The 26,674-nt window shown below is 41.2% G+C and overlaps 2 protein-coding genes across 8 annotated transcripts; both read right to left on the bottom strand.

Moving 5' to 3' along the window:
• Positions 1 to 1,050: 1,050 nt before the first annotated feature.
• On the bottom strand, positions 1,051 to 13,393 carry mdc1 (mediator of DNA damage checkpoint 1). 6 transcript variants are annotated; one of them, XM_014334468.2, is made up of 12 exons: positions 13,218 to 13,393; positions 12,390 to 12,554; positions 10,619 to 11,179; positions 10,453 to 10,531; positions 9,078 to 10,312; positions 8,561 to 8,623; positions 5,089 to 8,483; positions 4,472 to 4,609; positions 3,383 to 3,565; positions 3,167 to 3,292; positions 2,459 to 2,569; positions 1,051 to 2,325 (listed from the first exon to the last, which is right to left on the bottom strand). In XM_014334468.2, the coding sequence occupies exons 1-12, from the start codon at positions 13,228 to 13,230 to the stop codon at positions 2,122 to 2,124; spliced, it is 6,273 nt and encodes a 2,090-aa protein (XP_014189954.1). In that variant the 5' UTR covers positions 13,231 to 13,393; the 3' UTR covers positions 1,051 to 2,121. The 6 variants fall into 6 exon arrangements, with proteins under 6 accessions (XP_014189954.1, XP_014189955.1, XP_005925235.1 ...); XM_014334469.2 differs by having other exon boundaries at positions 12,390 to 12,527; XM_005925173.3 differs by having other exon boundaries at positions 12,390 to 12,510.
• A 3,798-nt stretch (positions 13,394 to 17,191) lies between these two features.
• tubb5 (tubulin, beta 5) lies at positions 17,192 to 21,739 on the bottom strand. Of its 2 annotated transcripts, none has more exons than XM_005925174.3 (5): positions 21,569 to 21,739; positions 18,980 to 19,088; positions 18,618 to 18,725; positions 18,288 to 18,532; positions 17,192 to 18,176 (listed from the first exon to the last, which is right to left on the bottom strand). In XM_005925174.3, the coding sequence occupies exons 1-5, from the start codon at positions 21,623 to 21,625 to the stop codon at positions 17,364 to 17,366; spliced, it is 1,332 nt and encodes a 443-aa protein (XP_005925236.1). In that variant the 5' UTR covers positions 21,626 to 21,739; the 3' UTR covers positions 17,192 to 17,363. The 2 variants fall into 2 exon arrangements, with proteins under 2 accessions (XP_005925236.1, XP_014189973.1); XM_014334487.2 differs by having other exon boundaries at positions 18,618 to 18,728; positions 21,569 to 21,738.
• Between the last annotated feature and the right edge of the window lie 4,935 nt (positions 21,740 to 26,674).

Genomic DNA, 26,674 nt, shown 5'->3' with positions numbered 1-26,674 from the left:
CATACATGATCACACACTTGATTTGTCCATAACCAGTTTTTAACCTTTGCCTTAAACAAATTGAATGTCGAGCATTCTCTAATGGGTTGAGGAAGACTGTTCCACAGATGGCCACCCTGGACAGAAGGACGTTCTGCCCAAATGCTGTCCGTCTGTAGGGTATAAATCGTTGATATGTTTATATGTACTTAATTTTTTAATAGGCTATATTATCTTTAATTTGAGACATGCTTTTACCTTATTAAAGTATTTGTTGTTTACCTACTTTATCTACCTGTTTTTACCACATATTTTTTATATAAACACAAAAAATTGTCCATCATTTCCTCAAACTATTGCTTTTTTGCCAAGAAGATGCCAGAAAAGGGAGAGCCACTTATGCCATTTGGGGTCACCACAGTAGATCATCCATCGCCATCTCACCCTATTCCAGGTATCCTCTTCTTCCCCACCAAACCTCTGCATGTTCTCCTTACATCCACTCATCTTCTTGGTGGTCTTCCTCTTATATTCCTGCCTGTTGGCAGCTCCGTCTTTAAAGTCCTTTATCCACTTCACCTTTCCACCTCTCCGTTTCATGGTCATGTTTTGCTTCTACTGATTTCTGTACCTCTTCTTTCTGCAGCATACCTCCACTTCGCCGGGCTTTCCTCCACATCATCTCTCTGTAGTTAAAACCCTTCCACTCATCACCCTTGTTCTTTAAAATCAGTATCAGTACACATCTCCATTCCTCAGACATCCTCTCACTCTCCAAGGGTGTGTCAAAAATATGGTCAAAAAGTTGACTGCCCTCTCTCCTGAACATCTCCACACCTCCACAGGTGGACCAACCACCTTTCCACTCTTCATAGCATAGCTGCCCTTACGTCTTCCTCACTAATCCTCTGCTCGTCCCAATTTACCTACCCCCTTCTTCATTTATGACGTCCTCAGTAGTCTAAAATTACAAGCAAATCTACTGAAAAACAAAAAGGTTTAACTTGAAAGTCAATTTTTGGATTTAGAAGCTTCAGTCTGTGAAATTTTAAACTCGGCACAGTGTGGTTGCAGCTGGAAAATATTTAATGTTTTTCATTTATAATGGAGACATTTCATTATTTGATACGAAGACAGACTTCAAGTTAAGGCATTAGCATGCTAACAGTTCTAAAAATAACAAGCTACCATCTTTAAAACACCAGTGACACAGCAGTGACAGTGGGTCAGTAATCAACCTTTGTGCATTACACAAAAAATACACATCCACATATAAAGCAAACAGACATCGATGGCGAGAACAAACACCACAAAGGCGTTGATGCAGAAGGTACATCCGCAGTCTGTCTTGTTCTCTCTGGAGGAACAGGATGGGATAAGGCCTTAATGGAGTAGATGGTGGTGGTTAATGGAGACAGAAAAAAACCCCAGAAAGACACGTGGGTAGCTTCGTCATTATCTCCATTTAAAAAGGCACTATGAACTTCTTATGAAGGCCGGAAACGAGCTTTTTTCCTCTGACTACGAGGCTGTTGGATACCATAACAGACACCATCTCCACATCTATTCTCCCATCCACCATGATTTACACAAACACCCTCTTCAAGGTTGGTTACCTGCCAAACAGGCTGATTGAGCTGAAGCAGTTAGCACACATGGAGGGTACCAGCAGTTTAGCAGTGTTAATTTCCTGCTCTGCTTGTTTCTACATAAAAAAAGAAGGGTTTGAAGTAGAGGGGAGGTAGCTTTAACAGTTTCAATGTGTTTGTGTGTATAAGGCAAAAGAAAAAGACTGCACAAACAAGCTTAGAAAGAAAGTTTTCACCATTCTTCCAAAATGTCTTAAGTTAACTACTTTTCTGTTTGTTTCTCAGTTCATTCTCTTGGAAAGTTAAAAATTAGTTTTAAATATTTGATGATGGACAGTCAAATAATTCACATTCTTCCAGCACTGACGTCTGTAAATTACGCATTTACATCAGTGGACAATCGACAATACATTCAATACAGTCTTTCACAGTCCAATAGCTAAACAGGTGTTTTACCGGTCTACAGTTTTAAAGTGTATCCAGAAATGACGGACAAACCTCACAGCTAAAGATTTCATACACAGACAGTCACTGTATTTTTGCTCCGGGAGTACTAAGTCTTCCTCCTGCCCCTTCCTCTGCCACCTGCAGGTTGTACATTTGCTGTGGAAGGCGAGAGTGTGTGGGACTGAAAATCGAGTTTCTGCTGCAGGATCCCTGTGAGGATGAACTCAGCGGTGACGACAGGGAGAGATGCAGACAGAGCCGGGCGACACAGAGACCAGTCCTCCTCGCAGGAAACCACTACAGTGTGAGGCTAAGAGCCAGAGAGGGAGACGGGGGTGACAGAAAATAGAAGAGGAATTAAAATGTAGGTAATAAACATCATAAGCAAAGACTTATTTCATGTAACGTTTTGGCCGGAGAAGGGCTCTCAGCTTAACTGGCACCTTATTAGAAGAGGGCATCTTTGGTAGAAAGGTAGCCCCACTGGAGGAAATGATGTCCTTCATGTGAACTGGCTCTGGCTTAACCGATCTAGTAACATGGACCTCGTATCCCTGAGAGACAGAAAGAAGGCAAAGCATTTTACTCTACTTTTATTTGGAATACATCCAATGGTCTATTTGCTTTTTGTCCTAGGACAGCTGGGATAGGCTCCACCGCAACCCTGAATCCGATAAGCGGAAGAAAAGAGATGGATGAGTGAATCTATTTTTATTTAATCTCTTCAAGAAATTTAGTAAAAGCCTCCTGGGATTGAAATTTGATATTATATGTCTAATTTTAGCTGGTATTATGTTGTAACAAGGTATGCCTTTACAAGCTTCTATGAAATAGCGCAAGCTGAGAAACATAATACATGCAATATTATCAGTATATTTACAGCAAATATCAAATTACTTTCCCCTAAGCCACAGAATGATGATAAACAATCCACAGGCTGCTGTTTTGAAGATTTGAACATTGCTAACAATAAAGAGGCTCAAACAATGCTCGAAGGGAAATATTAAACCAGATTTAGACTGAGGATGACTCAAACGTTTATGGGCTCCCATCACGAAAACATCATGCACCACCCCCGTGCCGTCTGCTAGTGGAAATACTGTTAATGGCACACTGTCAACCTCTCACTCTAAGGAAAAATGAGTGAGTACCTTTAAGAGAGGCTGGCTGCTGGCAATCCTTAGAGACTCGTGCAAGGAGAAATTAAACTTCTTCTCCTGCTCAGGATCCTTAACAATAAAGGAGGAGGGAGACAGGAAGCTCCCAGCTTTGCCACTCTAAAACAGACAAGAAGGGTGACTATTATCATAATACACATCTGCAATAAATTAAGAGAGAACTTTCTGACTGCAGTTTGTCAAACATACCTTTTCCAGCCAGTCTGTAGTGACTATTGGAATGCCTTTGGCCAGTGCACAAAGGAATTTGACAGTCCTGCGCACTTTGTCAGTCACAAGGCAGTTCATGTCTCCCACACCTTTAGCCAAGCTGCCGCCTAAGCGCGCCAACACTTTCTCCCCTGCTTCATCCATCACCCCCGTAAACAGAACCTGTGAAAGCAAAAGCCTCAAGTCAACTTAATCTGCCATGCAGGCAAAATAGAGGTGTGAAACTAGGCATTTCGCTCAAAGAAAAGCACTGTCATGCATTTTACAGTCATGCCCCAGAGTCGATTGAAATTTCAGAACAAGCTGCAGGAGGTTAGTGGAACAATGATTTCGTGAGCTCAAAACACCTGCTCTCATCTGCACGAACAAACCAAAAATAACTTTAACCCTGCACAAATTGATTACGCAGCTCTAAGTGTGAATGCAACGCTTAGTGAAATCCTTTTACTTTCAATGATTTGGATGAGTAGATACTGCTGTTATAATAGACCACTGTGCACAGAGGTTAGATGGAGGAGGCTTTGTGTTTAGTTTATTATAATGGGTCCAAATATCCACAAGTTTTGAGCAGGAGCGGTGACTTCTGAAAGCTTCATCGATAATATGATGCTAACAAAACCACAACATGAATTTTACAATTCTATTAGGACACTGAGTAAAATGTTTATAAGGCTAAAGCCTGATGAATTGCCAAAAGATTAAAACACAATATTAAACTGTAATTGTAAACATACATGTGCACTCATTTTAAATGTAGTGCCAGCAGCATGTTTCAGGAAAAACTGGGAAAAAACTGGAAGAGCATGTGATGCTAGCACCACGTGGTGGACTTAAATAATACGTTTCACTGGCTACAGCTCAGTAATATGACTGAGAGCATTGTCGAGATGCTAAGATAGTTTAGAATAGTGTTTCTTAATATGATGTTTAGTATATAAGAATACAAGTATAGGATTTGCCACTATGATTCCGATGTCTTAGGCTAGGTTTGATCAGCCTAGCTACCACCGTATGAGCGTCTCTTTCCTAAACACAAAATGCGTGTTTTGCTAACACAACCACAGAGACCTTGTATGCCTGGCCTTCAGTTTGTAGTCGACCACTTGCTGCTGGGGATGCAGAGGAGGAGCGAGGACTCTTTGCCACGGGAGAGAAATTTGCAGGAGCTTGCCGCTTCCGGGATGCGTTGCTGGTTGGAGTCTGGGGCTGTTATAGGGGAGAGGGTAGGTAAAGACAGGGAAAACAAAACAGGTTGAAGACAGCGAAGGGCAAAGTATGGAACATGCAAAGTAGATGGTACAACATCTTGCACCAGAAAGCAAACACCATAAAATGTAAGTGGAGGAAGTGACTGGATGACCACTAAACCACTTAATTCATTAGCAGTGATGCGGAGCAGGTTAGACTGCTCTAGAGAAAGTGGAGGAAACAGAGAGAGTAACTCATGTTGATGGTAGTTCATCAATATTGAAAAGGCTGACTCAGAGAGGAAAATGCACCATGGCCTTGAGCCAAGGTAAAAGCCTTCCTTCACAACAAGAACTTCTCGACACTAATTATTTACTACTCAGCTTTCCATTTCATCTGATTTACCCTTCAATGTTAATGCATTTTTGTTTCAATCAAAACCGCATCTTTATGGTTTCCATTTGGCTGCGTATGTTTAAAAGTGAAGCAATAGTCACCTCTGATGCCTCCAAATTTGCATCTTGATTTGTGGCGGTTAAAGATGTCCCACTTTCTTCCAGCTCCTCTTTCTTCTTTCTCGAGACCGTTGATTGTCGACCTCTGACTTTTTTCTCCACAGTCTCACCCTCCATCTTTTCTCTCTCCTCCTCCTTCACCTCTGAGAGACACTCTTTTGCGCTCTTCTTTGCCTGAGCGGTGGATGCTCTACCTCTTTTCTTCCCTTGTAAACTAACAGGAATCTCATCGTTTGTTTTGCCTTTTCCTTCTTCCTCGTCTGTTTCTGCCGTTTTTGAAGATCTTTCTTTCCTTTTGCTGCAGCTGAGATCTGCTCCAGTATTTGCCTCCAAGTCTCTCGTTGCTTTTCTTTTATCTTTAGCCTCATCATCATCACTGACCGCAGGAGCAACTGGTTTCTCCACAGTTTCACTCTTCACTGCTCTCTGACCTCTGCCCCTGACATTTCTTTTAGGTAGCGATTCCTCGCTGGTGCATGCTTCCTCTTGCTTCGACTGGTCTTCCTCATCTGTAGCTGCACTGGGTTGTTGTCGCCCTCTAGTGGTTGTAGCCGGCTGAGAGTCCTCTTTACCATTTTTATGGAGAGCCTCATTGGAGGACTCCTCAGCTTTCTTGCCCTTTCTTCCCCTGGCAGGGCTTAAATTCTGATCACTTTGACTCTGACTAACAGAAGGGATAGAGTCTGGGTCATGTTCTGTTTTCCTCGCTCTTCCTCGCTGCCTGCCTCCTCTTCCTCTGTTATGAGAGCTCACGCTGCAGCTTGAAACCTCAGGGGCTAGTGAGTTGGACGAGTCAGGCTCGTGCTCTACGGCCCCTGCAGCCACAGTGGTCCTTCGATTGTTGCTTCTGGCGACGGGTTTCTGGGGTGTCTCACTGGTCTCCCTCGTCCCTCGCCCTCTCCCTCGCCCTCGCCCTCGCCCTCTGCCCTTGCTTTCCTGGGCGTGGACACTTGAAGCAGACCTCTCCGAGCTGACCGAGTTGGAGGAGTTTGAGCGTGATCTGGTTCTCCTTGCTGGGAAATCGTCATTGGTTGATACAGTTGAGTCTTGGTCTGGCTCTGCTGTGCTCTGTGAAGCAATAGTTCTTCTGGTTGTTCTTCGGCCTCTTGAAGGCGTTTTGGATTTGTCTTGTTCCTCTTTCTTTTCTTCCAGTTCTTTCAACTGTTTTTCTTGGGCTTCTTTTTCTTTCTCCACTCTCTCTCTCTCCTCCATTTCCCTTTCTTCTCTCTCGAGTCTTGCTTGCAGTTGTTGCTCCCGCTCAAGCCTCTCTTCTTGTTCTCTCTTTGCAGTTTCTTTTTCTTGTTCCTTTCGTTCCCTTTCTAATCTCTCTTTTTCTTCTCTTTCTAACCTCTCCCGCTCTTCTCTTTCAATCCTTTCAGACTCTATTTTCTGTTGTTCTTCCTTCTCCTTGATTTCTCTCTCTGCTCTCGCTGCATCTTCAGCCTGCAATCTTTCTTGTTCTTTATTTACTCTTCTTTCTGTTTCTAACTTCTCTTCCATGAGTTGCATTTCTATCTCATCCTGATGCTTCTTTCTTTCATCAGTCGTCCTCCTTTCGTTATCATTTTCTTCTCTTTCTTGTCTGAGATCGGCACCATCTTCTTCCTCTCTATCTTTCCCATCTTGTTGCTTTATCAAGCTCTTATTCACAGCCTGCTTGTTTCTTTCTCTTACCGGTGTTTCATCCTCTTCCTCACCATCATGTTTCTGCTGCTTCGTTATCTTTCTCCCTCTAGCCCGTTTTACTATCTCCTTATTGTTGTCACCATCAGACAAAGGTTTTCCACTCCTTCCTCTAGTCTGCCTCTTGGATGGTCCAGGACACGCCACCTGATCTTCCTCTTCTCTCGGTTTTGCTCTTGTCACTCTTAAATTTGGAACACAAGCTCCACTGGTTCCCGCTTCAGATTCTTCTGAAGGCGATAATCCGGTTTTTGTTGTCAAGGGTCGAGTTTCAACATGGGTCATTTTAGAATTATCGACTGGCTGTGTCTTTTCTTCAAGCTTCATCTGCTTTGCCTTTCTTTTCCGTGGACCTGGAATTGAGTCCTTATCATCACATTTACCTGTCACTACTGCCGGGGTTTCAACATCAGCACTAGTGAGGGGCTGCGTCTGCTCCTCTTCAAGCTGAAGTGGCTTTGCTTTTCTTTTCCGAGTGCATGCAATCACGTCCTCTTCATCACTTTGCTGGCCTTCATTTGTACTCAAGGGCTGAGTTTCCAGAGCAGAGACTTCAGAACTAGCAAGGGTTTGCGTCTCTTCTTCAGGCTGCAGCTGCTTTGCTTTCCTTTTTCGTGGGCCTGGCATTGAGTCTTCATCATCATCATCACATGTAGCCACGGGCTGGGTTTCAGCAGTGGAGAGCTCAGAGTCTGCGACAGGTTGCGTCTCCTCTTCTTCAAGATGAAGCTGCTTTGCTTTCCTTTTTCGTGGGCCTGGCATTGAGTCTTCATCATCATCGTCACATGTAGCCATGGGCTGGGTTTCAGCAATTCCACCGTGCATTGGCTGGGTTTCAGAAACCGACAACTCTGAACAAGTGAGATCTAGTGTCTGCGCTTCTTCAAGTGGCAGTGGCTTTGCTGTTCTGTTTCGCTGAGCTGGAAATGAGCCTTCATCATCACTTGCTTCACTGTCACTTGTACACACGGGCTGAGTTTCAGTTACAGACTGAGCGTCGCTGAGGCCCTTCTCCTGAGGCTGAGCTGCCTTTGCACCATCCTCCTTGAGGGATCTCGGCTGAATTTGTTGAACAGAGCAAACTGGATTTTCAGCTGCCAGATCCTCCTCTCCTGCAATAGGCAACATTGGTTGGGTTTCTGCTATGGCAAGAGTAGAAGAGGCAGTAAAGTCTGAAGGCTGTGTCTCACAAGCATCATCATCTGCATCATCCTCAGCGTGACTGTACGGCTCTGCCACATATGCCTGTGTTGCTTCTAAGGCCACATCTACTTGATATCGCTCAGTCTCTTTATCTTCTACATAGTCCTGTGTGGCCTCCAGGTTCGCGTCATTTTCTGCAGAGGATCTGTCTGCAGCTGACATGGCTGCATATGCTTGGGTATCTTCCAGGTTCACACCCCTCTCCACAAAAACAAAAGCTTGGGTGTTCTCCATAGCTAAAGCTTGGTCTGGACACTGCAGGTGGCTGCTGTCAGACAGTCCCAGTTGGAAAGACTCTTCTTTGGTAGATTGGTCATTTTTATTGTCACAAGAAGACTCAAGTACAAAAGCTTGGGTTGGTTCCTCACTGCTCACACGGTCACGGCTCTGAAATGTAAAGGACTGCGTCTCAGCCACAGCAAAATCCTCCTCCTCCTGGATGTCTGAGCAGGACGACAATACTACAGGTCTTACTGCAGGCACTGCCGCTCCTGTTGGCCAAGAGAAAAAAATGAACTAATGTTTTTGAAACAGACTCGTTTGACATTATTAAAAGTCATTTACTCACGCCTTAATGAACCTGAAGAGGGACTGACGAAGGCTTGAGTTGCCATGTCTTCCACTTCTTCATCTGAAATCCAAAGTAAAAGTCAATTTAAACTTGATGCTTTCTCATCGCAACGCAACAAACACTTTACGCGATTGGATCGAAGAAGTTAACACAGAATCTCAAGTCCACTCACTTAAAAACAGATCGATTTCTTCATTTCAAACCTCTCTCTCCTGCAGGCGCCGTCTTTATTTTGAGCACCAACAATACACTTCACATATTTTGTATTATTTTCTTTTAGATTGTATTTTTGGCAATTACTGCATTACAAGTCATTGTGATATCCTGTAAAGAGACCACTGTAACATCACAGACTAGTTCTATCTTCAGAGTGAGCCTCACCTAAAACTGTGCCACTGATGTATGTCATATATAATCAATTACTGAATTTTAGAAAGTATTTAGAAAGGTAATGCAATAAAACAAACGAGTAGATATTTGCAGTCTAAATGAATTCTGAAGATTGATCGATTACCTGACATCTGCACAGGAGTGGAGCAGTTCTGCAGAAGGGGAGCCAGCAACCCAAGTGTAGTTTCCCTGTGCAGCCTGGGCACCTGGTCCTCACCTTCTTCTCCAATATCTGACTTCTTATCTTCTGTATCGCCGTCGACTCTGACATCAGCTGGTTTAGCCTCATCCCCAGCAGGGGGCACGCTAGATTCATCCACATCTGTATCTGCATCAGAATCTGCCAGAGAAGCCTTTAAAGTTGGGCCAGGAGAAGCTGACAAGGTTGTGACACCAACAGGTATAGCCAGAAGAGATGCATCTTCCACATCTGTGTCGCTGTCAGAGAGAATCTCCAAATCAGCATCTGCAACTGCAGTGGGGCGTGAATCTGCAACAGCAGCGACCACTGAGGGTTTACTGGTGGCAGGGACAGGGAGAGCCTCGTCATCCGTGTCACTCTCTACCTGCAGGTTGTCAGGAGCCACAGGAGCAGATTTAAGAGCTGTAAGCTTTATATCTGATTTATTAGGTGTTTCATCTGTTGTATTTTTTGCTTCGTCCTCATCTACATCAGTGTCACTGTGGAGGTGAAAATCTTCTGGCTGCACTGAAAAAGCAGAGTCTGCTGTGTGCGCACTCTGACATACCGTCAGTCCTGCTTTTGTGGCAGCGTCTGACACGACCCCATCATCGTCCACATCAGTGTCACTGTCCATGGTGACGCCTTCAGGTGGAATAACTGAAACAGCATGAGGAGTTTTGGCGTTCTCATCAGAAGAAGGCAGAGCTTTGGGAGCTTTACCTGAAGCATCATCATCCTCATCGATATCTGTGTCACTGTCCATGTGAAACTGGGCCGTCTTTGGAGGTTGATCAACTTGTTGGTTTGTATTCAAGGTCACAGGCCCCGCTGATGCCACTTCTTCGTCCTCTCCCTCCACATCAGTGTCACTGTCCATGTTAAATGCAGGGATTGCGTCTGTAGAGACTGCTGGTGTTGACAATTCACCGTCTCCTGTAAAACTGGCATTGCTTTCCTTTTCCACTGGCATATGCCAACCCCCTTTCAGAGACTTTGTCCCCGCTTGCACTGCTCTTTCTTCCTCCTCTTCACTGTCCTCCACAAGTGCAACCACTTTTTTTTCCTCCAACTGCTGTCGCGCCGCATCTACATCTGTCTCCTGTGTGGTGAAGCTGTCATGTCTGTTTGGTTTATTTTTAGAGGAAGACGAGACCGTCATGGGGCTTTCATTGTCACTGTAGAACAGGGAAAAACAAATTAACAGGTCTTACAATGAACAAGTCAAACATATGTATTAATGGGGTATGGCTAAGCCAGTAATATAATCACAGTTACAAAAAGAATACCAATAAATAGCTTATTTTTATGGGTATACCTTTCAGGGACAACTTTGTTTGGGGGACTCAAGAATGACGAGCTGATGGGGCTGGATTTATGGGAGTCAGAATCAGACACTACAAAGAGAATAAAAGTGAACTTGTAAACAACAGGTCCAAAAAGCATAGCTTCAATAGTTATAAATATTTACATAATGTACAAACCTAGAGTCCTTCGTCTTCTTTCTCCTCTTACTCCTGTTTCGCTGTCTGAGTCTGAGTCAGATTCTGGGACCAAGGTCCCCTGTGGCTGATGGGGAGTTTGCTCAAAGGTCAGGCAGCTGGCTCTGACAGGAGTCTCTGTCCCTCCATTGACACATTTCTTGCTGTCTGTGCTTGTGTCATCTCCCTTTTCTCCCGAGGCATCTGGCAACTTGGTCTTTACCCCTGAATTTTGTCTCAGAGGAGAGCTTGCGTCCCCCTGAGAAGAGTCTACGCCACAAATGACAAACTGACACGGGATGTCCGCCACCACCAAACTGTCACCTTCACTGAGGGCATAGCGTACATTAGGAGTCAGCTTTAAGCGGCCCTTGCGGGTCCCATTCATGCTCCCTAAGTCCCAAACCAAAGCTTCCATGTCCACTTCACTGCGACAGGCACGTCTCCGGTACACACAAAGGCAGATAGTAGCATGCTGTTTGGACACTGAGGATGCCGGCAAGGGCACAGTGCAGGAGTTGGGGTCACGGCCAAGCACATTATCACCCAAAAAGAGGGGAAACTCTGTGTGAAAGAGAGCATCATCATTAACAATATACTTAGATATATAGTCAGAAAGGTGAAGTCATTTCTCTGGTTCAGATCTATTTATTTATTCCTTCATTCCATTTTAGTGTCTTTATTCGAGTGTCAGTGTGTCACTGCAGCTTGTTTAAAATGCTGCAGCTCAGCTTTTTACTAGCAAATACTATTGAAACCGCATACTCCCAAACTGGCTTCCCTATTTGTTGCCTATTTGTGTAGTTTAATTTACTTTATTTGTTTATAAAACATCAATTTAATTGAGAGAGACAGAACATTAACCAAAATCTAGGAAAAAAAAAACATTACAAGTTTTGATTTGGATGTCATTGAGTGAAGTAAGTATTTGATCCTCTTGAATCCAACCAGAATTCTTGCACCTGCAGATTGGCTGTGTACAACATTACAATAAATCAGAAGAATGCATTTTTTACACTCCAACCGCTCCACCAACATGGGCAGGACCAAAGAGCTGTCAAAGAATGTCCTGGACAAGATTTTAGCAAAAAGCTTGATGAGAAAGTGACAACTGCTGGGCCAAAACTACATGGGAGGAGGTTGTTAATGATCTGAAAGCAGCCAAGAACACCACTGACAACATACTACACTGTAATGGATTGAAATCTTGCCTTCCCTGTTCAAGAAGGCAAATGTACAGGCTTGTCTTAAGTTTGCCCGTGAACAGCTAAATGATTCAGAGAAGGTGTGGGACAAAGTGCTGTGGTCAGATAAAACCAAAATTCAGCTCTTTGGCAGTGAAGTTCGGAAGTGAAATGCAGAGTACGACCCAAAGAACACCATCTCTACAGTCAAGCATGGAGGTGGAAAAATTATGCTTTGGGGCTGTCTTAATGCGAAGGTACTGGACAACTTCACCAAATGAATGGGTCAATGCACTGGACCATGTTGATCCTTTGCCAACAAGAGTTTCATCACTAACTATTAAGGGGGATCAAATATTATGTAATATGTTTATATTGTCCCTCTTTATTAAAATGAAACTAGCATACTAATTAGAGACTGTTCATTTCATTGTAACTGAGCAAAGTTGCAAATTCTCCATAGGATCAAATGTTTCCCCCTCTGTATGCAAGATTTACACATTTCCCACATGTGGGACTAATAAAGGCTATCTTAAGTAGTACCAGACTGTGCAGATCACGTGTAAAAACAACATCAGTTAGCCACTCACCTGCCTCAGGTATGTGTTTATTTTTCAAGATGCACAGTTTAGCCAACGGTCGTCCCCTCTTATTTTCGATCTCCTCTTCATTATCTTCCTCATCTGACTCCAAGATTGAGTCACTGATCATCTGAGTAGCATCCATTCCTGGCAAAGCGCAAGACAGGAAGAGTGCTGCACATAAACACGGGTAACATAATGCATAAACTGTAATGTTAACGTATAATTAAGGTAACATTAGTTTTAACAAGGCTTTAAAACAAAGATCGAATAGCCTAAATAGAAACCTGTGCAGCTAACGTTAGCCTGCATGGCTAATTGACTCCCGCCCACCATAGCGTTAAGATAAAGTTCATCGGTACTTATTGACTCGCTAACTGTACCTGTGCCGTTGTATTCCTGCAAACACCCAATGTGTAGTGATCTAAACAGCTTTAAACAACGCGGAGGCAACTTTTATCAAATGTGTATGGACAAGTCTCCTCTAAAATCGCATCCCTGTAATACCACTTCCGGTCAATATGAAGACAAAATCTGCTAACCGCTAGTTTGTGTGATTCAACCATCGACATCACAGATTTTATGTGTCTGCAACCCAGCTGTCAAATTGATTATTACTAGCAACGAGGCATATGTAAGAAAACCATTTTCTGCTCCTACTTTCAGGAGAATTATAATCCCAACTTTCGAATTTAATTACCTTGAAATCTATGAAAGAAGTAAAGTGATTTGTACGGGTGACTTGACTGAAAAATGTTTAACTGACGTCCGGTGTTAGCCTGCAGTGAAGGTGCATTAAGTTTAAACCTAAGAAAAAGATCGTACTCGGACACCCACCTTCGCACGCCATGCCTTGTCCCGTGTAGATAAACAAAAAATGTCATGAGCGTCCTGGAAGTGATTAACCACGCCCACAATAGGCGTTTAACGATGAAAACGATTGGCCAATATAAGTATCACTCAAGCTATAATATGTTGCCATTGGACACTAACTTCTCACTCAATGTCTGTGATTGGCCCACATGTCCTCTGGACTTCAGCGTTCATACATTAATTTTGGCGCCCTGCACCATTTTAACCACGCAGACTGGATGATACCATTATGGGCTAATGTGGGTTTAGTCCATACCAATATGGGCTAAACCAAGGGTGTCAAATATACCGCCGTGGTGCCGCACAGGGACCAATTTGCTTTACTGGATATCATTTAAAATGATGTAAACGCGTTAATTACTCAGTGTTTATAATAAAATAATATCAGGATCGTGTTAGTGATGCAATGCCAGTATTACTATTTAAAAGTAAATGTTTTTACATTAAAAATCTGAGTGATGAATATTGTTTATTTAGCAAAACTCCACGGGTAAAAGTTTTCTGCCTTTATGAATTGGAATATGTCCATGTAATGACAGCTGATCCACTGAATGCAAAAAACTAAGGGCGTGTATGGAGGCAGCATCTCTACCAGTTATACACATTTTGAGAGATGTCAAAATGTCAAGTGCATGTATCCCATGTACTAACATAACATACCTTAATCATAACATACCTTCATACCGTGAACATTATAACATACCATAATAGACCAATTTCTGTAATATACTTACATATCTATATTATTGCTAATATATATTTGTAATACATCTATATCATGGCTAAAGCACTTCTGGATGGATACAAACTGCATTTCGTTGCCTTGCACCTGTGACATGTACAGTGACAATAAAGTTGAATTCTATTCTATTCTACTAAAATAAGTTTAACACCTCTGATCTAAACTGTCTCCATAAGATATATAATGATATAGAAATCACATATCCTTATATAAATAATGTAAGATCTTTTCCTCTTCATGACACTAGTTTTGAATGTTTTGCAAAAGTTAAAATTTGCATGATACAAGAGTTAAAATAAGCATTTGGTGCTGCTTTATTGAGGCCTTGTCCCAAGTAGGGTCTAACTAAATTCAGTTATATACATTTTGTGCTTATGTTTTATATTCATAGAGAAATTATCGCATCAAAACCCAGGTGCATGAGTAGGAGAATTAGTGGCCCAGCAGCACAGTTTTGCTTTGGGATCCAACTCTTGCTGCATGCCTTGGCCACGAAAGTCCACTAAAGTGCTTATGTGACCTTAAGTCACAGAGCTGGATGATGTGCACTGCAGGGGTGGGGTATAATATTGATAGCAATAAACTGCATTCCTTCCTGTGTTGTAGATTTATTATATATTACTTATAGAAAAACAAATTATAAATAGAAGGATGGCTGGTGGCATTCTTATGGAAGGGAAACAGCGAGAAAAAGGTGATGTAATCAGTGACCAGTCTTACTGAGTGGTGTATCCAAATTTGAATTTTTTTTAAGAAGGAAGTCAAGAGCAGTGTTGGTCAAGTTACTTGGAAAAAAGTAATCAGTAACTAATTACTGATTACTTCCCCAAAAAGTAATCTCGTTACTTTACTGATTACTTATTTTCAAAAGTAATTAATTACTTAGTTACTTAGTTACTTTTTAAAAACACGATTTACAACCTGAAGAGGTGATAAAGCGATAGATCTTTCAGCCCAATTCTACTTTTTCTACATAATCCATCATACAAAATGTAATCAAATGGAAAAGTCTCTTTTTAAACTTGTTTTATAGTTTTAATCTTTTAACTTTATGCATCAAGCAAAAATTTAATTATATGCAACATTCTCTGAGTTGAATAAATTAGTTTAACATTTAAACCTATTTTCTACACATTCCAGCACATAAAATAAAATATTTTTTGTGTTTACACTCACTCTTTCAAATAGATGCAAGTAAAACACAGCAGAAAATAAATAAAGTCAAAGACTCAGCGGTCCTGTTGCTCTATTTTCACCTGTAAAGCAGGACTGGGTAGGCGGAGGTTTACCCTGGTGCAGGTGTGCCGCGGTCAGTTGAAGAATCCGCGAGTTTCTCTGTGAGTTTCCCATTACGTCGTTGCGACTCGGTGCTTGCTTGGAAGTTTAGGGGTTTTTTTCGCTGTAAAAAGAAGTTTTCTTCCCACGCACGATGGACGCTAATGTTTTTGTCACTTTTTATGGAATCAAACTCAAAGTAAGGTCAGTACTTCCACGCTTTAAACGCTGCACGCTCATACTCTCTCCCACAATCGATATGTGATCCATTGTTGATCTGCACACAGCTGTTGTCACTAACGGCGCACTCGCTTACGTCACTGTCGTGAGACATTCTCGCAAAAAATCATGGTTTTAGTAATGCAGTAACGCAGCGTTCCTACGGGAAAGTAACGGTAATCTAATTACCGTTTTGGCAATAGTAATCCCTTACTTTACTCGTTACTCAAAAAAAGTAATCAGATTACAGTAACGCGTTACAAGTAACACGCTACTGCCCATCCCTGTTCAAGAGGTACAACAGTGAGTGTCTAAAGGCATCTTTAAAACACTGGAGGCCCTGCCCTGGTTTGAGGCTGCATTTTATCCAGTGGTGCCAATGCAGTAAAAACATACCTGGACAGAAAAACACACAATGTGGGTGTGGGATTATCTTCACAGAGAGCAGAATAAAAGGTAGCCAACATCCAAAGGCAAGCTTTGAATGTGCTTCGAGAAGCCTGAAAAATATTCCTGAAGATTTTTTAAAGCCTTCCTAAGACAGTTCAGGTTAGAACTGTAAAAACATTTTTTCCATAATTATTGTATTTCCTTTTGTGTTGGCATGTTCCAATAAATCACTCTACCCATTTCACATTTCCCTAGCATGATATAAAGAAATGGGTGTGGCTCAAGAAATTTACACATTATTGTACACCTCAATGCAATGAAGAAATCTGTAATTCCTGCTTTCTGTGTTTTAAATGTTTTTCCTTCAGTTACATCAATGTCTTGATGTACTGTAGCGAACTGTCCTCTATTGTAAGATATTGTAATTTCCACCCCTGATGTGGAGTTTACCTGTCAAACTGTTTTTAATTGTATTTCCAGGGAAAAAGAAGTCCTCTTGTCAAAACCTTTACTGTACTGTAGCAGCTCCTTTAGTCAGAGATTGAAACACCCTCGCTGCAGGAAGGAGCCCTTTCGCAGATCATTCATCCCAACAGCAGTTAGACTCTATAACTCCTCAATCACGATGTCATAAGTCACTGGACACTGTGAACATCCACGGTCACCACTTCATGCATAATGGACCTTCCATGACCTTCCAAGCTATATAGTTTATGTCTTCCATATTTCCAACTATATCCATAATCACATACTGTGTATGCTACCATTGTATATAGTGTATTATCTTACTTTTTTTCATTGATTGTACTTAATTGTATTTTTGTATTTCCTTCATATATCTGTACTTGAGCTGAGGTGACGCAAAAATTTCCCCGTTGTGGGATCAATAAAGTCTTATCTTATCTTAAATCCCCAAAATGAAATAGCTCTTATGAGTTCCCTACAAAATGTAAACATCTCAAATAACACATGTATATAATTAGTAGGTTACTCAACCAGCAAATGCCCTCTTACTTTCTCTGGTGTTATGTTATTGTCATCTAAAAACTGCCAGGGTGCAATCTCTTCAACACCAGATAGTTGTGGGAATGTGGGTTGGTGCAGAATGTTGCAAATGGATGTGGGCCCTTAGCCATCATAATGCTTATGGAGCAGAAATAAACCCTTTCATTACATCACATTAGATTTTCCAGTAACTCGCAGCTCTATCTAGCCTACTGTATACTGCACCGAGAGGGCCTGGATCTTACTTTCTGACTGGCTAAACTGATGAGAATCATGTATGTGCGAAGAGGAATGAGAGGCAAATGAGTTCTCAGTCGACAACTTTATTTGCACTCAATGACAAGGTAAAACTAACAGACACTAAAATTTTATTCTAGCAGTGATCTTGACACTATGTTGGTTTCTTGGTTACTTGTGGTTGTTCCGTTTTGATTATTTTCTGTTTTGGCGATGATTTCTTGACCTTCACATCTTGACCTTTAAGCATCCTCTTCAGCTTCCTCCTCAAATTCACCCTCTTCCTCCGCAGTGGCATCCTGGTACTGCTGGTACTCTGACACCAGGTCATTCATGTTGCTCTCCGCTTCAGTGAACTCCATCTCATCCATACCTTCCCCTGTGTACCAGTGCAAGAAGGCCTTACGGCGGAACATGGCTGTGAACTGCTCGGAGATGCGCTTGAACAGCTCCTGGATAGCAGTGCTGTTGCCGATGAAAGTGACGGCCATCTTGAGGCCACGGGGTGGAATATCGCAAACTGCGGTCTTGACATTGTTGGGGATCCATTCAACGAAGTAGCTGCTGTTCTTATTCTGCACATTGAGCATCTGCTCATCGACCTCCTTCATGGACATGCGGCCACGGAACACGGCGGCAACTGTCAGGTAGCGGCCGTGGCGTGGGTCGCACGCGGCCATCATATTCTTGGCATCAAACACCTGCTGGGTGAGCTCGGGAACTGTGAGCGCGCGGTACTGCTGGCTGCCCCTGCTGGTCAGAGGAGCGAAGCCAGGCATGAAGAAGTGCAAACGAGGGAAAGGCACCATGTTGACGGCCAGTTTGCGCAGATCTGCATTGAGCTGGCCAGGGAAGCGGAGGCAGGTGGTGACCCCGCTCATAGTGGCGGACACCAGATGGTTAAGGTCTCCGTAGGTGGGTGTGGTTAGTTTCAGGGTGCGGAAGCAAATGTCATACAGAGCCTCGTTATCGATGCAGTAGGTTTCATCTGTGTTCTCTACAAGCTGGTGGACCGACAGGGTGGCGTTGTAAGGCTCGACCACAGTGTCTGACACCTGAGAACACAGAACTTCTATTTAGTTTCAAGATCTTAGGAGAAACCTCAGGCCAAAGCAACTATAATTAAAACCAAAAATCTATCATGTGCTATCACAAGGAGATGTTACCTTGGGGGAAGGCACCACACTGAAGGTGTTCATAATACGGTCTGGGTACTCTTCGCGGATCTTGCTGATGAGCAGGGTTCCCATACCAGATCCAGTTCCTCCACCAAGTGAGTGGGTGAGCTGGAAACCTTGCAGGCAGTCACAGCTCTCTGATTCTTTGCGGACCACATCCAGGACTGAGTCCACCAGCTCAGCTCCCTCTGTGTAGTGACCCTTGGCCCAGTTGTTTCCAGCACCACTCTGACCTGAAGGAAAAGGAGTGGCATTCAAGTGAGTAACATTTTTCCTTAAATCAAAAAGGAGCATGAGACATGTCTTTAAGGCACCCACCGAACACGAAATTGTCAGGTCTGAAGATCTGACCAAAGGGTCCAGACCTCACAGAGTCCATGGTGCCAGGCTCCAAGTCCACCAGAATGGCCCGAGGCACGTATTTACCTCCTCCACACGAAAGAGAAGAAGAGGAGAGCAAGACAGAGAGAGAAGAATAAAGAAAAGGGGGCAAAAAACACCAGCTCAATAATGCAGGAAGGACCTTTGGATATAGGTGAAAAGGTGTAGTAACAGTACAGTAGAGATGAGAATGCAAAAAGAGATGTAGTGTCATACTTTGGAATTAAATTGTCAAGTTAAAAATGAATCCATATATAATATACCCTCACTTATTAACATGAGTTAGGAAGACAGCTAACCTGTGGCCTCATTATAGTAAACACTGATCCTGTCCAGCTGCAGGTCACTGTCTCCATGGTAAGTCCCCGTGGGATCGATGCCATGCTCATCACTGATCACTTCCCAGAACTGCAGACACAAAATGGAAGATATCACATGACAGTTACTTGCAACGAAAGTACACATCTACCCATTAGATGTGCGGTTCATGGGATCGGGGGGTGGGGGTGAAAATGAGGAAAACAGCAGTGGGTTTGCATTTTTGTTTTCTGATGGAAATGACAGGATTTTTCCGTTTTTCAGCGAGCCATATCTGAACCCATTCCCAACAACGCTGCTTTTGAGATTTCCGTAAGTGTCGAGTGATGACTTAGCAGAATGCGGTTCTTTCATATGTAAAATGCAAAGGAGGGAGGAACAAAGGCGCTACAGATCCGTCTGCGGGCCAACCTGCAAATAAAATCCATTTGCAAGCAGTCAGACGACACTGAAGATACTGACTCCCTTCAGATCTGAATTCATGTCTTGTTCACTGTTTAACATTCAGATTTTTTAGAGTGTTTATGTCGTAATAAATCTTGTCAGTGCGTATTACTCTACCATATTTACTGATATCGTCCAACTCAGACATTTCTTTTCAACACAGCCGGTGATTTCCTGCTAACAGCGCAATACAAGGATTTGGAATAATCTGGATAAGCTGGCTGTATAGCAGAGCACTGCTTAAGAGATTGGGAGTCAGCTGTGGACCAAGTATCATGACATCTAAATAAGGCCATGTAAAGCAAAAACGATTAAGTGACCTTAATATGGAGAAGATAAGATCAACACAGCAGAACAAAGAAACACAAAATCAAAAACAAGAATAAAGAAAAAATAATGCTAGGACAGCTACAGTGACACGAGAGTAGATAAAGACTGAAAATAACCACAGTGAAAGAATGAGGACAATAAGCAGAAAAGCAATGCCACACCCTGACCTAATTCACCACAGTGTAGCCCTTCAGCAGTTCTGTCAATCATACCCGCTGGACATCTGAGTCAATGAGTCCTTGGGGGGTGGAATCCAGAATATCCTCACTTCCAGGCTACAAGCAGCTATCTTTACATCATATATCATTAACACAAAGGAAATAATGGAGCAGTGGGCTTAAATAAGGAGGCACTTATAAATTGAATTTAGTAACTTAATTAATTTTTTTTTACTGCAACTGATTTTGGTGCAACTGCAATAAATACTAAATAGAATTACATATAATGGGCACAATTTGTATTTATTTCCTAAAATTAGTCTACCAAGACATTGCCAGCAACTGCACATTAAGTCAATTGAGAACCCAGTGACTTCACCCACTGTGCATCAGCTGTTTCCTCCATTCCTCCCCCACCCTTCTCCTAATTTGGTTAGGGGAGGAAAGACATTGATTGCAAAGAAGGCCCTGTTTTACAGAACATCTGTCAGCAGCACATCATGGCAGTAATGATGCATCCTGCAAAATATGGGCCATTGTTAGTGTAGTCTTTAAACTACAGTCCATCTAAATAGCAGGGCGAGATTACTGTTCTACTTAAACATATGCTGTCTGTGGCAAATGATCAGCTGGAGAACAAAAGGAGATAGTAAAACAGGGATAATAATGGGCCACTCATTATCTAACCTATTGTAGCTGACTGCAATTGTTGCTATAACAAATGGGTGGGTGATGAACTGAGCCTATGCAGACTTTGACTCCCTCCCCCTTTTTTGTTGGAATATAGAATTAAAATGCAGCAAAAACGTATACAATTTGATTTTTAAAAAAGCAGTTACGTGAATCTTGATTATAAGTATTTAGATCGTGTCTTTGTTAATATGCAGCTTTTAAAAAAAATAAATAAAGGGAGAATTTTTTGTTGACCAATTATCCATGCCACACCCTTCAACAGCTCTTCTGCTTTCCAAGCACCCCAAACTGCAGTCTTCCTTTAAAGCTTGCCAAATCAATAATCTAATCAGTATGGACTATTGATCCATCAGTCTTTAGTGAGGGGCATAAGTAGGCCTCTCAAGCCCAGCTCCCCACTCATTGTCTGGAATACCAGTCATATCTGGATGTGTAAGACAAAGAAACCCGAGTGCGGGGAGATCTGACAAGTAAAGAATAGACTGATTTTTTCCCCTCTCTCCCTTTTTCTGTCTCTTTTCCTGAGACAGTGTCTTGAGGTCAGCTGAATCTGAAGTGCCGGGGACGCAGACACGCCCGGCGTTGTGTGAACAAAAACCAGTCGAGACACAAGAGCCCCCCGTTATACCGTTACTTCAATACGAGCGGCTGCGCTCTGCTGCTCCACACCCACCCACCAGTTACCGCAGTGCACAATATTTAGTTTAAAAAAAAATAGACGCACACAAAAGTGATCACTTGACATTTACAGTTATATTTATATTCTAAAAGATATATGGTGCATGAAAAGAAAAGGGTATCCTTTGTCTTCACTGAGAATTCTTTTCCAGACAAGCCGAATGATTAAACTATGTCCTGATTATTAAACGTGAATTGTGACAGAAAAACACAGAATTAATTTTATTTCTTTTAAGAACATAAATTCTTTGCATTTTATTTTCTTACCTTGGCACCAATCTGGTTACCGCACTGGCCGGCCTGGATGTGCACGATTTCCCTCATTATGGATGCAAAAGTTTTACAATGGGTAGCAAAAAAAAGGCAGCTGTTTAGTGAGCACGAGGAGCCGACCGCAGACTGGTGTGAATGTGCCGGACAATGGATTTATATCGCTGGAGCGTTTCCAGAGCTAAGGCTAGGGTTGGGCGTGGCCAGACACCGCTGCCGCAGACGGGGATTGGCTGAGCGGAGTAGCACGGAGGAGGAGGAGCCTCACAGCTGCAGATCTGGGAGTGGAAATTAGATTGGATTGACCAGAATGTTACCAGCTGGTGTCTGGAAAAAAATGCCAGAAAGATACATTACAGTTGTTTTAGCTACCAGAGGATGACGACAACCCATTACTGTATCTGCTTCTGCAGAGGAAACAGATGAAGTGGGGACAAGATGGGGTCAGCCAGTTCATCAGGACTAGCTGCTGAAACAACAGCATGTTGAAGCCTTTCTCTAGCTTCATGTTCAAACGAGCTGCAATACCTTACATATAGTTTACATATGTGTGCATTGCTGTACTTATTAGCCACCACAAGACAATGTGAAAATGCAAGGGTAGGAATTATTGTGTAGGAGGGGTGTGTGCCAGGCCTCTGATCCAAGCTCTCAACAGATGATCTCAGGAAAACAGGAGCAAATCTATATATGTTTGGCAATGGATTGCAGAAAATAAACTAAACACTGTTTCTAAAGAATGATAATGTGTATAGGCTATGAAATAGTCTTGACAGATCTTTAGAAAATGGCACACTTTATTGATATTTTTACTCCATTGCATTGGTTCTATTCTTTATTTTCTTCCTTGTTCAAGACAGAAAGGACACTTTCAGCACATTTGGGTAAATGACTAAGCATAATTGTGAATGCATCTGCAATCAAATTTAGCTTCACTTTAGATTAATAGTTACTTAGCCCTGCAATGAATCTGTAAAAATGCTAAAATATATGTTTTTACAGTGTAGGGTGTCCATTCACCCTGCAGCTGGAATATTCTACAGCCCCATGCATCCCTGACTTGCACAAGCAATTAAGAAAATAGATGTGTGATGGTCGTACCAACAACCACACACTTGAAAAAATGTGGTAATATTTGTTCAGACTGCATGTGGAGATACTCCTGAGGTGGGAGTGTAAAACCTTATATCTTACATTCTAACATTTAAGTTAATTAAGTAGTCGTTAAAGTTGTAATACCAAAAGTGAGTTCGATTCATTTGCTTAATCTATTCTTATTACACATTATGACACTACACTGATTGCACTGAACACTGTACCAGCAACCATTATATACATAATAAATTGTATTATTTTTCTCTATTTTTTGAGTTACCTGCAGGCTGCTTTCATCCTTCTTTGTTTGAATAAAAGAGGAGGCTGAGGGTGGAGCTGGATTAAATACAGAGACTAATCAAAGGGAGTGAACTGCCTGTTGTGACCGCATGGTTTCTTTATATTAAATGTAGTTATTGTGGTGTCTGCCTTTGAATGTAACCCTTGTGGTGTCCTCGGATCAAAAATGGTCCCTAGGTGAATGGCAAACAAGCACATGGGAATCCTGGGGACACCACAAACTTTCGCTCCGTTGTTAAGCAGTAGCTTTGAGTAGACGTCTGTTTCATGGATGTACCTCTTTCTCAGAGTAACTTATTTTCTTTATTATGTGTTTTTGAGATTATTTTTGTCTTTTGGGGGTATATTAAAACACATATTTTGAAAATTATACCTGTGCCTGTACATCCTTTGACTGCTTGGACACTTACAGGAAAGATATTTCATGAAGATATTATAGGAAAAGTTGCACTGCACAAGAGCCTGAAAAATGTGTTTTTTAATTTAATATCTGTATCACAAAGTGATCAAACAAGTATTTAGGTCTCTTACTTGGCTAAAAGTAATAATTCTGCTTACATAATAGTACAAAACAATGACTAAAAGTACTCATGCACAATGCCCCCTTTCAGAATCATATACATTTTCTAATCAGATCATTCATCATTACTGATTTATTAATATGTAGATCACCATTATATTGTCACGAGGCTGGGTAGTTTGTCTATAATAATATGCCCCAATGGCAAAATATATATTTTAAAAGCTGCAAACTAATAAGTAACTAAAACTTTAACATAAATGTATGCAGTATAGTAGCATTTTATAATACAGCCTATGACTAAGAGCAAAACTCTGCTGTAATTACATAAAATCTTATTATGTTTAATATGTATTTTATTTGAATTTACAATGTAAATATATTTACCTACCTACTTAAGGGTCGGCACACTAGAATAAGGGGGTAACAAATCAGGTTTTTACGGGAAACAAAAACAAAACAATAAATGTACATCCTGTATATGTAATTTCAAGCAATTTGACTTTAATATTAATATTTCCTGATCTCACATTTTAAATATGTTTTTGGGGTGTGAGCTGCAATATGGAGTAGTTTAACTTTGCCGTTTTACATCTTAACATCTCATTGTTTTACCTCTTTATTTAATATCCATTATGTACCTGACAGATCTTCTATTATTAAATTGCCCTTTTACTTTAGCAATAATAATCTGATAAGGACTAAAAAAAAGAAATACCATCAAAGTTTGCAGGTTTATGTGACATTATAATGATGGAGCCACTCCATAATATGGCCTGTGGCCTGAAAAAGTACAGTGTACATAGAATATAAGACGGGGAAATATTTTTTGTGCTTCCACAAAATTACCAAGAAAGTAGTACTTAAAATTGTTTATGCGGTAGTCATTATCAATTACAGTATAATCTGTGTTTCATTTTCTGTAAAATACCCAGAATTTAGGCACTACTTAAAATTACTTACAGACTACTTACATTTACCAACACATTACTTTAATTTACTTAGAGACTACTTATATTTAGTTACAGTGTCATTATTTCTTTGTTTGCTCTAAAACCTGACTCGTTAAGCACTTCTTCTAGTGTGCCTACCTTTAAGGATTTGCAGGTAAATATAATTACATAAAATACATTGAATTTCCATTTAATTAGAGTACAATTAAGCCCTTAGTCAAAGGCCATATTATAAAGTGTTACCCTGTCTACAAAGTACAACATTTTTATCCAAACTATAACAGAGCAGAAGTAAAAAGCACCGATGCTTATATGCAGTAAAAGTACTTTAAAACTGTACTTCAGTAAAAACCATGAATAAAGTTAATAAGTTGGTCTAGTCACATTTATACTGTTACTCAATTTCAACTTTGACACTAACAGTACTCTTGTCCAATCATATTTCAGGTGTGACAGTGCCACCCATATATTCCTGCCTCTGGAAACACCTCTGAAGCCCACATTTTATAAAATGCATCAATATAGAGTCTACTTAACAGATGCCTTTGTTGGTATTTGAAAATTTAGGATTGGGTATTGTGTCACATCTTAATTCAAGCAATGGTAAACACTGCCCACTAGTGGAAGTAATGAGATTAACAGACACACAATTTATCAACAAGTGCAAATGTGCTTAGATAAACATTTACAGGGGCAACAGCTTGCACATGCCAGCTGCTCTTGTAGGAATAGTCTGAATTCAGGATACACAGTATTGCCTGTTACACAGATTACATGGCTAAGAATTCGTCATCTTCTTTTTAAACCATAGACTGTATGTTTATAAGTAGTGGCAAAAGTATTTGCCATTTTGAAAGCCATGGAATATTCATGGTAGTTAATATTTACATTTAAGAGACAAACGAAAGGTTATGAACAAGTTATGGGTTTTTGCAGGTTATTCCTCACATGATGCTCTCTGTATATTATATTGTATACAAAAATTAAGGTGTATTTGATAACTTATCAAGGCAAATGAGAAACACTAGCTGGACTATTAACTTGTTTTAATTTTTATCATCTTTAAAATAGTTTCGATTTTGTTCTCCATCTTTGGATAAAAGAATCTCTATCAGTGTGGCTTTATTGTGCAAATTTTTACTTGACAGCCATCCTCAGTGGAAGGGGAAATGGCAAGAAAAAGGATGAGGTAAAAATGCCAAATTACGCAAGAACTGGACTGGAAATCAGGGGGAACAGGTCTTTTAGAATTTGAATCCAGATTTGAAACTTTGGTTCAAATTTTCGTTAGTGTGTGCAGAGTAGGTCAGGAAAGAGGTACAACAGAGAGTGTGAAACATGGTGGAGGCTCTGTCATGGTTTGGAGCTGCACTGCAGTCAGTGGTTTTGGAGATCCTGACAAAATTGATCGAATTATGAACAAAGAAAAGTACCATTGGATTTTGACCCACCATGCAATACACACCTCAGACACTTCTGATTGGCAGCAGCTTCATTTTTTAGCATAACAATGATCCCGAACTTGCTGCCAATGCAATAAACACAAAGCTAGAGAAAAACATTAACCATTTAATAATATTAGTCTTGGATGTGTCTCCCCAGAGCTCCGACCTCAACAATACTGAAGCAGTGGGAGATCATCCACAGCCAACATCCAAAGAAGAGCTTTGAAGCCTGGAGAACTATTCCTGAAATTACAAGATCTTTGCATAAGAGAGTTCAAGCTGTGAAGAAAAAAAGGTAATCATACCAAGTTTTGACTTGAAACGGGTTAAATTTTACAAACACAATGTTTTCCCTGCAAACTTTATTGCCATGTATTTTTACACGTTTCAGTAAATCCTTGCACCTATTTTCAATTTCCCAAGCAAAACATGTAGAAACGTACCGTAGAATAACTCATCAAAGTAAAAAAGAAAACAAGAGCCATTCATCCCTTTTTATAACCACTGTTTCAGAGTGGTGTGGCCTATCCCTTTGAGAAAATAGGGATCACCTTGGAGTGGTTACCAGTCTATAACAGAGAGAGACAGAAAAATAGAATAGAAAATAGAAATAAATAAATAATACAATAAAACACAACGTAAAAAAGCTTAATTTAATACCTTGACATAGTATTAAAATTTTGGGTTTTTTCAATTGTACTTTTTTGGGGAAATCTGTGCTTTGGACTGATCAGTCCAAATTTGAGATCTTTAGTTCCACCCACTGTGTCTTTGTGGGACGCAGAAAAGG

Source organism: Haplochromis burtoni, unplaced genomic scaffold (assembly GCF_018398535.1).
Source record: "Haplochromis burtoni strain Fernald_Lab_line unplaced genomic scaffold, NCSU_Asbu1 Contig_80, whole genome shotgun sequence".
NCBI lineage: Eukaryota > Metazoa > Chordata > Actinopteri > Cichliformes > Cichlidae > Haplochromis > Haplochromis burtoni.
The sequence above is the reverse complement of the archived record's forward strand: the minus strand, read 5'-3'. Positions and strand labels throughout refer to the sequence as shown.